General features: G+C 39.6%; 1 protein-coding gene across 1 annotated transcript in view; it reads left to right on the top strand.

Annotated features, from left to right (window-relative positions):
* Positions 1-13,428, top strand: part of LOC122813305 (integrin subunit beta 3 binding protein) — a 517,597-nt gene that overhangs the window by 183,400 nt on the left and 320,769 nt on the right. The window contains exons 4-5 of the mRNA XM_044085555.1: positions 7,570-7,642; positions 8,140-8,218. Of these exons, the coding sequence (XP_043941490.1) occupies positions 7,570-7,642; positions 8,140-8,218 (152 nt within the window). The remainder of the gene's footprint in view (positions 1-7,569; positions 7,643-8,139; positions 8,219-13,428) is intronic.

Here is a 13,428-nt window from a genome sequence, read left to right as displayed (position 1 = left end):
GAAGACATTTTCCCGGACTCTGTTCAAGGCCTTTCAGATTCTCCAGACCCAGATCCCCCAGTCAGACCTACCAGTTGTTCGACAGGTACTATCTGAGGAGGAGTCTTCCTCCTCAGATGAGTCTTTAACTTACTCCTTTCAGATTGAATCCCCTAAGGATTTTGTAACTCCAGAAGAAGTCTCTTACTCCTGACTCCCCTGGAGAAGATTTCTCCTTTGGGGATACCATTTCCCTGCGTATACAGCATTTTAAGTGGGAGCTCTCAGATGTTTCTGAGACTAAAAAGAGATACTTTGAACTCTTGCAGATGGACCAGCCCTCACCATCTGCAGTCCCACCTTTACTTCCAGCATTCCAGGATGCTTTTTCTGCTGCTTCTCAGAGCAGAGTCACAGCCTCCTGCTTCCAAGAGACCAGCCAGATTTTATAAAGTGTCTGCTAAGGAGCAGTACCTTTTCAAGAACCCTCCAGCAGACCCTGCAGTCATTGCAGTGTCCGCTGATAAGTCTGCTAGGCAACTACCTTCCTCTTCCCTTTTCCCTGCTGATAAAGGCAGTAAATTTATGGACAGATTGGGGAAGAAAGTATATACTTCCTCCACCTTGGCCATTAGAGCTATTAATTATCAGACCCACATGGCCAAGTTTGCTTTAGATTCCCTGACCAAGGCCTCTGCTCTTTTGTCTGAGGTTCCAGACTCACCAGCTAAGACCCAACTGAGTACCCTTCTGTCCACTGTTTCTCAAGTAGCCAGGCACTCTCAAGTGCAGCTATGACGCTGTAGAACTTCTAAGTCTGCTGCTTCTGGTTCTGTGTTAAGTAAGTTTTCATGGTTGAGACCTCAGCCTTTACCTTTGGATGTCCAAGCTAAGTTGTTAGATGCCACTTTGGACAACAAAGCACTCTTTGGAGCTGCCTCTGCAGAGCTACTTAAGTCTCTGCAGGAAAAAGGTAAAGACTTATAAAATCTAAAACATTTGCTGGCTCACCTGTTCCCATATTCCATAGAAATTACCCTCAAAAGCCTAGCTTTGTCAAGAGGCAGTCCTCTGATTCCTCTGCAACTCAGTCCAGGGAATGGAGATATCCTAGGAAATAATCTGCTCCTAGGTCTTTTACCACCACCACACCGTCTTCCTTTTAGAGGCAGCCAGAACCAGATAGAGCTCCTCCACTGTGACTCTCATCCCTTACCCATTTCCACCCCCCTTATCCCTATGCCTAACCCTTTCTCTACCCTCCTGGCAGAAAATCACCACAGACAAGTGGGTGATCTCCATCGATAGGGGATACTTCATGACTTGGTGGGCTATTCCTATTCCACCCTTCCAGGGAATTCCTTAACTCCCTCCCAATCAGCTTCCACTTTTTCCACTCTATCCTGAGCCAACTTTGCTCTCGGAGAACTATAGAACTAGTACCAGAGGATCAGTTAGCCAAGGGGTTGTATTCAAGGATGTTTTTGGTCTGAAGAAGAGATGGTCCTTGGAGACCCTTACTCGACTTAACCCACCTCAGTCTCTTCCTCAAGGTGTCGCCCTTCAAAATGCTCACTTTACAGCACCTTCTTCCCCTTATTCCTCGGCAAGCCTTCATGGCCTTCCTGGATCTAAAGGATGCTTACCTACACATCCCTATTCATCCCACTTACAGGAAATATTTACGTTTCTCAGTGGGTTCTTCACATTTTCAGTTCTCTGCCTTACCCTTTGAGCTCTCCACAGCTCCAAGGGTATTCACTAAGTGTCTAACCCCAGTCATTGCACATTGCAGACTGCAAGGCATACAAATTTATCCCTACTTGCATGACCTCCTTATTATTCACCAAGATCTGCTTACCCTGTCCCAACACCTGGGACATGCTTTGCAAGTTTCTGCAGAGCCTAGGCTTCACGGTGAATTGCCTAAAGTCTCAAATGGCTCCTTTCCAAGATCTTGTTTTCCTAGGGTGCAGGATAAGGACAGACGTGATGTCAGTCTTTGTCCCTCCCCAGAAAGTGGAATTTCTTACTCAGTTCTTCCACTCCCTGCTACCTCTACCAGTCATCTCAGCAACAGAGTTTCTTAGAATATTAGGATACATGGCTTCTCCGATTCCCATGTTCCCTCTAGCCAGGATGCATATGAGGAAGTTTCAGTGGGTCTTGGGGAAAATTTTAGAGCCAACACTCTCATCCCTTGTAAACAAAACTTCATGTTCTTCCCTGTTTAAAAAAGGAGCTCTCCTGGTGAATTGCTACCATTACCCTCAATCAAGGGGTATGCTTGCCGACCCCTCCACCCAAACAGCATCTTTAACAGATGCATCAGATCTAGTTTGGGGGGCTATCCTACACCATGCCAACAACCAGCACAAAGTTCAGGGGGAGTGGACCATTCAAGAAAGGAAGGACCACTTCATCCTAAAAGAGCTAAGGACCTTCTCCTTGGCAATGCAGGCCTTTCAAGAGATCCTTCTGCCAGGCACCCTGAAGGTCATCACAGACAACATGATAGTGCTGTGGTATATAAACAAGCAGGGTGGAACAAAGTCTTACTCTCTCTGCAGTCTTGCTATTCAAATCCGGTCCCTGGCAGCAGCACTACAGGAACAGCAGGAAGGGAACTTTTGTCATCATCGTTAGAAAATTCTGAAGACAATATTTTTACATACAATGATTTTCATATATATAATTATGCAAAGCAGGAAATAGTTAAAGAGGATGTTTTATTATTTTCTAAAGGGTTAAAGTTTATACCTACAAAGAAATTTAATTTGGTTGACACACTTATTGAAACTAAGCTTTTTGTTAGGAAATTGAACTTGGCTACATATTTTAAAGATAAGAAAAATGAGGAAGATAGTATTAATTAATTTGTCTTTAAGATCAGAAGTACTTTCAACCCCCCTTTACACCCCGCTCTTGCAGTTTTAGAGAATGCATTTATTGATGATGTATATAACTTACAAGTAAGATATAATAAGAAGAGAATGAATAGATATAATTTAACTAAGGAAGAATATATTTTATTCGAGAAGCTTAGGAATGATAGTTCTATCCAAATAATGAAACCTGACAAAGGTGGGGGGATTGTGTTATTTTATTCTTTAGAATATTATAAAGTAATATACAATATATTAGGGGATGTAGAGACTTATGCTCCTGTCTGTATAAATGAAATTAACATAGCCTATAAAGAATTGATTCTTATTTAGAGAGTTTTTACTTGACCAAAGATTAACTTATGATGATTATAATTTTAGTTAAGAAACCAGTTGTAGCTACTATTTTTGGAATTCCCAAGATCCACAAAGAAGAACAGACATTTCATCCTGTTGTCTCTGGACGTGGGCCTAAGACATACCCATTAGGGGTAATAGTAGACCGATGGTTAAAACCCATATATTCTAAAGTGGAGTACTTAGTATTGGATTCTTGGGGTTTTATAGGATATTTAAGGAGTGATTTATCGTCAAGAGATTTAATTTTTCTCACAGTCGATGTCATTGATATATTTACATCTATATTAAAGGAAAAAGGTTTGTTTATTTTTTTTTTTACACTAGTGTGAAAAAATATTCTACTTTAGGTGACAACAACTTAAATTGAATTAATGAGCTTATGGCCTTAGTTTTAGTAGATAACTTTTTTTTTTTTGAAGGGGAATATTATAAACAAATTAAAGGAGTTGCTATGAGGGCCCATGTACAGTTTATGCAAATTTATTATTGCTGGAATGGGAATCTATTTTTATTTTTGAGAGTAATTTTTAAAATATATCGAATTGTATGTTTGATTTTTAGACAATATATTTTTTTTGTGGAGGGGATCATAACAGCAAATCAAGTAATAGAGAGAGTATTCATTATTTGGACACCGATTTCTCATACTGAACGTGGCTTCAAATCCAGTGTATATAGGAAGCAAAATTTCAGTAATTCCTCCTTACAGTATTCTAGCTGTCACCCATTTAATCAGAAAAAAAGCATAATTAAAGGGCAGCAAGAATGACATCCCAATTAGAGGATGTTAAAAAGGAGCTTGAGTTAATAGGTAATATGTTTTAAAGAGGGGATATCTGTCACATTTAATTGATTATGTGAAGTGTTATGTTGCATCACAGTGGGGTTTAAAGTATAAACCCTTGCTGGGCCTGGGTCTTGAGCAAAATATTGGTAGACAAGATACTAAGAATTATTTGAGGGCCTTATATTGGAGTATAGCCCCCATTTTAAAGATATAAAAAATGTATTCCTTAAAAATTGGTATATCCTAAGAGGTAACCCAGAAATGTATCGGTTATTAGGGGCCAATCCTAGTAGTGGAAATTAAGATGAGAGATGAGCACTTTGGATTCAGTCAAGATGCAGCGTAATTGACAATGTTGAGAAAGCAAGAGATGAGGGCATTAGACTTGGAGAAAGCATATGATAAAATCCCAAGAAGGCTGATTTAGGCAGTCATGTGGTGGTTTGAAGTCCCAGAAACATTGGTAGAACTAGTGCATGCTGTGTACAAGGGCACAATGATTCAAGTATGAACAGTGTTTGATGTCATAGAGGGGTGCCTAGTGGAAGTGGCTGTCCATCTGGGGTCAGCTCTGAGCTTACTTCTGTTCTTTCTGGTGCTGAACTACATTAGCAAACCAGTTAGAGGGGACAGATTAACAATGTTGCTGTACGCAGACCATGTGGTATAACAGGTAGACTCGGAGCAAGAGGCATGCGAGATCAAACTGAGCACACATACGAAAAAGCAGCAAATGAAAGAAATCAGAAGTTGAGAACTGGGATAGAAGAGAAAAATAGTGGAGCAGGTTAACAGCTCCAATTATCTGGAAGAGGTGGTTGAGAAGAGTAGTTTGAATAAGGAAGTCAAAGCTAGAATTAGGGGGGCTACAGTCATATGGTATCAAGTGTCAGGAGCAGTGCATGAGAGAGGAATGCCAAAGAAGCTGAAAGTTAAGATGTACAAAACAGTGGTGCCACCAGTACTACTGTATGGTAGTGAAGCCTGGTCCGTAAAGATAGAGCAGTTGAAGAAGCTAGAAGTGATGGAGATGAAGTGCCTGAGATAAGTGGTAGGATGCATACTGTGAGAAGAAGAAATGAGGACCTCACAGAAGAAGCCATAGTAGCTCCAAATGCAGAGAAGGTAAAAGAGAACAGATTACAGTGGTTTGTGCACATGGAGAAAAGCAGAAGATAAACTGGTGAAGATGATTTGGGGCAGACAAGAAGGCAAGAGGAAATGAGGGCATCCAACAGAGTATGGATTATGAGAGAAGACCTGTGACAGTCAGGCATGACTGTCAAAGTAGGAGAGTGGCATTGAATTGAGGGAGATGGCGACAGTTGACATGACACTTCAATCCGATATAGAAAATGAGGAAGGCATGCTTGATGATGATGATGATACATATCCTAGTGCTGTTCAAAATAACGTTTAAAACAGAATTTGTGAGGGAATAACATGTAGCTGCTAGGACAGTTGGAGCTGTTTAGTGCAGGTTATTAAGGCTGTGAGCTTAAAACAAGCTTTGTCTTGTGTAAGCTTAATCCTCTGGTCTTCATTAGCTGTTACATGACTGTGAGCAACAGAGTTGATCTAGATTGCCTCTGTAGAGAGGCACTTGTTTCTACTGGATTTACCCACTTAACACACAACGCATTCTACAGAAGAGTCAGGCGACTGTATTCTAATCTGCCAAAAAGCATGGCAATTGTAAGAAGTTATTCTTTTGCATTTAGCAAACCTTTAGGAGTCTTACCAGTGTGCCCCACCTACCTCTGTGGTGTCCTGAAGTACAGACTGAAGATAATAGTAGTTTGCTTTTTTTATTGCCAAGTTATGTATTTTGCGCAAATATATAACTTGGCACTAAAAAAAACAAACTGGTATTATGTATTTGTGCATAATCAAATGTGAGTCTTTCAAACCTTGAGGACACACTTTTTTTTCAAAATCCTTTAATAAACTAAAAAATTCACCTGTTGTAACACTAACAACATAATATGTCCCACCACACTGTTTTACATTCAGCAGTTATTCTAAATTGTAATAGTTAATTTACTGAGTATGTGTATGTTTATGCCTTGTCTCACGTTCTGAGTCAGCACATCTTCCTAGTAACTAAGTTTTTTCATATGAACTTTCTGCATACATACATACCTCACCTGTTGCTCTGTATGTACTCTGAAAATTATGCCCCTTGTATTGCTGTGTATGAAAAATCTCTAAATTGTGCCTCTATGTAATTTTCAAAGTTTGACTCTGTTCTCTTTAACGCCTGCTGCTTATGTAATTTTTTGTACATTTATTGCTGGCTTGGTGTTGTGACTGAAAAGGGTCACTGACTAACCCACATTAACAAACAGAATAAATAAAGTAAATAAAATGAAGCATTTTGTTACTCAGCTTGCTGCACAAGGTTTTTCTCTTTGCTTCTCCTCTTTCTGAATCTACTGTTGCATTACATTTTAAGATGTTTTGACTGCTTTCAGTATTCATAATTGGTAAAAGTTTACACTTACAAACCAAAGTATGCTCTCGACAAACTGCTAAAAATGAGAAAACAGCAAACCAAGCGAAGCTAAAAACTTGAAGATTTAATGTAGTAAGCGCTTTCGGAAATGCCAATACGTTTCCTTCCTCAGACATACGTCTGAGGAAGGAAACGTATTGGCATTTCCGAAAGCGCTTACTACATTAAATCTTCAAGTTTTTAGCTTCGCTTAGTTTGCTGTTTTCTCATTTTTAAAAGTTTACACTTCATTTGTTAGAACTCTTAAACTATGGCTCAGAATAGCAACTGCAGTGTATTAAAAGTAGAGAGAGAGAGACTGAGAGAGAGAGACATTACAGGCATTAAATGCCCTTTATGTGCATTAAGGTTTATTTTCCATACTTCATTAGGTAGGACTGATATGTGGCTGGCCATAGTTGAGTCATGATCCAAGGTTATGAGGTGGGCATATCCTCCGAGTCAGGGGCACTACAAAATATGCAGGAAAACTATACAGTCTTGTCAGTTTTCCAGAACAAACTCCCTTTAGTCCTGAAAAATAAATGAAAAGACAAGAATTTCCAGAAGAAGGTATCAAATTATTTTTAACCATTTTTTTTTTGTGTAGTAATATCCATTCGTTTAAGAAATTAGAGCTCATGCATCTGTATTTCCCAGCATGTACATGTCTCCTAACAGGCACAACTAAATGAGTGCTGAAATTTTACATTAGTATGTTCTGGCTTTGTAGTGTATCTGGCTTTGTAGTGTATCTCTTTGGTGTTATTAATGTATGTTTTATAATGAATTACAGTATGTTGTATTTCACTTAATTTTCAGACTGCAATCTGGAATAATGAATGCCTCTGTATGCGATTTGTGCATGGCTAGGCTTATAAAGGTGGTCATTACCCTAGTATATACTTATTAACGTATAAATCAAAATTTTATGTTACTAAAGTGTTAGCAAAGTGTAAGGTGTGTATATGTGCACATGTATATATGTTTATTTCTGTAGTTATGTCATTAAAAATGTATTAATTTTTGCACCTCTATGATTAGTGCTGTTTTGTGTATTCCAGCTGGCATCGTAGAAATAAACGACGAAAAAAAACTGACCAGTAGATGGCAGGCTCAACCACCGGTAAAAGAAAAGTAAATATCTAGCATTTAACTGTGTTAAATTTACATTTTCATGGTGATCTAAAAAAGTTGTTATATTTCATACAAAATAGTTATTGTACATTACCGTTGATGACATAGTTTAAGCTGCAGCTAATTAAAGTGGATAATTATACCACCACTACTGCATTGCCTTGCCTCATAGGCAGTTTAACATTACAAAAGCGTGCTTTCGGGGTTAGGTGGGTGTTTGTGTGTATAAATGCACACAGATAAGTGCGCACACACACACACCCACACACACACACACACACACACACACACACACACATATATATTATATAAATATAACTTAAGCGCTATTGTTACATAGTTGAAAAGTAATGTAGCTTCTGCTGTGAGCTGAAAGAGTACTTGTTACAGTAACGTTTAGGCTAGATTTTAATTAATTAGTTAAGGCATTGCATGGAACCTGTGGGAATAATATATGAGTGGTGTCCTTTTTTTATAAATATGTTTCTCTTTTTTAGCCTTATGGTACTGCACTCCAAAATGGAAGCTTCATTATCAGCTTTTACTGCGGCAAGGAAGAACTTGAAAGCATTAAAGGTAGGCATCTTAACATTCTCATAATAATTCTAAATTTGAAGTGACTTAATTACAAGAAACTCCAACTATTCCTTGGATAAAACATCAAAGGAAATTGTAACTATCAGATTTCTTTGTCAGATATTGCAATACAAAGTATTACACTGTGGAAAGGTAGTGCTTTATTTTTCTTATTTTACTGTCTGTCTCAGAATTTATACTTGCACTTGTCCATCAGTGCTTTTAGTGTGAAGCACTGACGTTCCAAATGTATAAAGCTAATAGTAACAGGGTGGGCATGCCAATGCAGTGGGTGACCCAAGTTACTAATAAATCGATTCTCGTCTGTCTGAAAAATTCTACACTCTTACTGAAGGCTTATCAATAATTGTGACATTTTAGCATATTTTTTTTACCATTATTTAATGGTTCATTTAATTTTAATAACCAGACAAATCTCACTGAGGCAGTGACCCTTTTATAGGTTGGGCCCATGAAGGAAATACTTAGCAAATACAGAAATGCTGTAGTACTTATTAAAAAGTGTGAGATGCACAGAATGCAAATAAGTAGAGCCAATAAAATAGTTTAAATAAATGATATAATAGTACCATTCCCTTCACAGAAACAATTAAAGCAGAACTGAATTACATTATTTATTGTATATTGCTGAAATGTAATATAATTGATTAGTATTTAGTTAAAATGCATATGGCTACTGCATATAGTTTAAAAAGGCATATAATTTGGTAAAGAGCATCAGAGGCGAAAGTTAAGATGAAGGAGAAAATAACTCTGGGTAAGAATGAGAAGTGATTAGGTTATTAAGGAGCAGGGTTTCACTTTTACTTTTTTTTTCTTGTGATGCATGACACTGACCTTAAGAAAACAAACAAGTAAAACAGAAGAAATGGACCTTCACATACTGATAACTTGTAAGAATGTATTTTTATTAGGCCGCTGTTAAGTAAACGTGTTTGTTGTAGTTCTAAGACCACACAGAAAGATCAGCACATGCCATCATCCATTAGTGTATCATGTTTCTGTTTGTGCAACTGCAAGCTACTGCATATTTCAGTTTTTTTCCATTGTTCACATATAACTTCTGTAAGATGTACTGTCAATTAGCTTCTGCAGCTTTTTCATTTATTTTATACTTTTATGTATTTTGCATGCATGTCTATATGATGAAAGTGAGTTTATTTTACTTCTGTTGGACTTGTACTTTGCTCAGCATGTTCTGAGAAACCCAGCATTACAGTGCAGTAGTGTTTGTGCCTTTACAACCATTAAGACAGTGGAATTAGCTGCTAGTTAAGTACACTTCCAAGCTTCAATACACTGTTGCTTCTATTTAGTGCTTAGCTCACACTGCCCGTAACTGTAACAGAAAAAGATAGAACAATAATGCATCTTGCAGCTTATATAGCTTCAATATCTCTTCAAAACTAAACTACTCATCTGTCACATGCTCCAGAGACCTCAGCCTCATTACCACAATCAACAGAACATGCTGGAGGGATAGGTTCATAAGCCAGAGACTTCCCATGCTATGAAACAGACTTTCCATACATGTCAAGCAGAGCACCTCACTGGCCCTCTTCAAGAGAAATCTTGATGAGTGGATGGGATATAGAAAATTCATACTGGGGATCACTCCAGTGGCTCTACTCGACAGAGGCACTAAAATCTAGGGTCGGGTGGCACGATGCCAGGGTAATCCTATGGGCTAGCTTGTAAAGGCTCCAGGGCCATTAGCCTAGTACACACCAATGAACCTATGAAAATGCATGGCAGTACTAATTATGTAACTGCTCCTTTCCAAAAAAAAAAATGAAGCAAAATGCAGCTCAAGTAATCAACAAAGCTTAAGCTCCTTGTCTTGCTTATATATACTAAATCCAAGGTCTTTCAGAATCAGAGGAAAATGCACTTTAAAATACCTTTATCTGTTCCATTCTTTCTATGCCCTGTGTAGTCTCAATCCATACAGTAACACCACATTGAATTAGAGGAAACAATATTTAGGCAAAATATTCCTGGGCATAATTTGTATGAGTAACAGATTTCATGATGCGGTCTTATGAGAACTTAAGGGGCGACCACCACCACACACTTTACATACATGTATGTATATATAAAATATGTGTATAGTATATGTATGTATCTGTACCCATACATAGATGCCCATATACGTATATATTTGTGTGTGTGTATGTATGTATATGTGTATGTATGTATATATATATATATATATATATATATATATATATATATATATATATATATATATATATATATATATATATATATATCCTCATCATCTTTTGGCTTTTCCCTTTAGGGGTCGCCACAGCAGATCACCTGTTTCCATTTCTTCCTGTCCTCTGCATCTTGCTCTGTCACACCAACCACCTGCATGTCCTCTCTCACCACATCCATAAACCTTATCTTAGGCCTTCCTCTTTTCCTGTTACCTGGTAGCTTCATCCTTAGCATCTTTTTCCCAATATACTCAGCATCCCTTCTCAGCACATGTCCAAACCAACGTAATCGTGCCTCTCTGGCTTTGTCTCCAAATCTTCCAACCTGGGCTGACCCTCTAATATACTTATTCCTAATCCTGTCCACCCTTGTCACACCCAGTGCAAATCTTAACATCTTTAATTCTGCCACATCCAGCTCAAACTCCTGCCTTTTTGTCAATGCCACTGTCTCCAACCCATATAACATAGCTGGTCTCACTACCCTCTTGTAGGCCTTCCCTTTCACTCTTACAGGTACTAGTCTGTCACAAATCACTCCTGACACTCTTCTCCACCCACTCCATCCTGCCTGTACTCTCTTCTTCACCACTCTTCCACACTCACCGTTACTCTGAACTATTGACCCTAAGTATTTAAACTCATCCACCTTCGCCACCTCTACTCCTTGCATTCTCACCATTTCTCTATCGTCCCTCTCATTCACACACATATATTCTGTCTTAGTCCTGCTGACCTTCATTCCTCTTCTCTCTAGAGCATATCTCCATCTCTCCAGGGTCTCCACCACCTGTTCCCTACTCTCACTACAGATCACAGTGTCATCTGCAAACATCATAGTCCACGAGGACTCCTGTCTGATCTCGTCTGTCAGCCTGTCCATCACCATTGCAAATAAGAAAGGGCTCAGAGCTGATCCTTGATGTAACCCCACCTCCACCTTAAACGCATCCGTCACTCCCACCGCAGGCCTCACCGCTGTCACACTACCCTCGTACATATCCTGTACCACTCTTACATACTTTTCTGACACTCCTGACTTCCTCATACAATGCCACAACTCCTGTCTAGGCACCCTGTCATATGCTTTCTCTAAGTCTACAAAAACACAATGCAACACCTTCCGACATTCTCTGTACTTCTCCATCAACACTGTCAGAGCAAAGATCGGATCTGTAGTGCTCTTTCCTGGCATGAAACCATACTGTTGATCACTAATCATCACGTCTCTTCTTAACCTTGCTTCCACTACTCTTTCCCATAACTTCATGCTGTGACTGATCAATTTAATCCCTCTGTAGTTACTACAGCTCTGCACATCACCCTTATTCTTAAAAATCGGTACCAAAACACTTTTTCTCCATTCCTCAGGCGTCCTCTCACTTTCCAAGATTTCATTAAACAATCTGGTTAAAAACTCCACTGCCATTTCACCTAAACACCTCCATGCTTCCACAGGTATGTCATCTGGGCCAACAGCCTTTCCATTCTTCATTCTCTTCATAGCTATCCTTACTTCCTCCTTGCTAATCCATTGTACTTCATGATTCACTATCCCTACATCATCCAACCTTCTCTCCCTCTCATTCTCTTCATTCATCAACCCTTCAAAGTACTCTTTCCATCTCCCTCAACACACTCTCCTCGCTTGTGAGTATTTTTCCCTCATTATCGCTTGTGAGTATGTTTCCCTCATTATCCTTTATCAACTTTACCTGCTGTACATCTTTCCTAGCTCGGTCCCTCTGTCTAGCCAATCGGTACAGGTCCTCTTCTCCCTCCTTAGTGTCCAACCTTTCATACAACTCTTCATATGCCTTATCCTTAGCCTTCGCCACCTCTCTCTTTGCCATGCACCTAATCTCCTGTCTACTTTCTTCATCTCTCTGACAATCCCACTTCTTTGCCAACCTCTTTCTCTGTATACTCTCCTGTACTTCCTCATTCCACCACCATGTCTCCTTGCCGTCCTTCCTCTGTCCAGATGTGATACCAAGCACCTTTCTAACAGTCTCCCTTACTAGCTCTGCTGTAGTTACCCAGCTATTTGATAACTCTTCACTGCCACCCAGTGCCTGCCTTAACTCATCCCTGAACTCCACCTCACAATTACCCTTTTTCAATTTCCACCACTTGATCCTTGGTGCTGCCCTCACACTCCTCCTCCTTTTCTTGATAACCAATGTCATCCTACAAACCACTATCCTATGCTGCCTAACTACACTTCCTTCAGTCACCACTTTACGGTCTCCAATCTCCTTCAAACTGGCCCTCCTACATAAGATATAATCCACCTGTGTACATCTTCCTCCACTCTTGTATTGTCACCCTATGCTCCTCCCTCTTGTTAAAATACGTATTCACCATGGCCATGTCCATCCTTTTCGCAATCCACTACCATCTGGCCTTCTGCATTCCTTTGTTTAACACCATACCTACCCATCACTTCCTCATCCCCTCTGTTCCCTTCACCAACATGCCCATTGAAATCTGCTCCAATCACCACTCTCTCACCCTTGGGTACAGTTATCACCACTTCATCCAATTCACTCCAAAATTTTTCTTTCTCATCCATTGCACACCCAACTTGTGGAGCATACGCACTAACAACATTCATCATTACACCATCAATTTCCAGCTTCATAAACATCACTCTGTCCGACACTCTTTTTCACCTCCAAAACACTCAACGTACTGTTCCTTCAGAATAACTCCTACGCCATTTCTCCTCCCATCCACACCATGATAAAACAATTTGAACCCACCTCCGATACACCTAGCCTTACTCCCCTTCCATCTGGTCTCTTGCACACACAATATACCAACCTTCCTTCTGTCCATCATATCAGCTAGCTCTCTCCCTATACCAGTCATACTGCCAACATTCAAAGTTCCGACCCTCACTACCACAGTCCTAGCCTTTCTCCTCTCTTCCTGCCTTCAGCCATGTCTTCCACCTCTTCTCCT

The sequence above is a fragment of the Protopterus annectens genome, chromosome 10.part0 (assembly GCF_019279795.1).
Source record: "Protopterus annectens isolate FY-2018-M chromosome 10.part0, PAN1.0, whole genome shotgun sequence".
NCBI lineage: Eukaryota > Metazoa > Chordata > Ceratodontiformes > Protopteridae > Protopterus > Protopterus annectens.
Note: the sequence above shows the minus strand (reverse complement) of the source record. Positions and strands in the feature narration are given on the sequence as shown.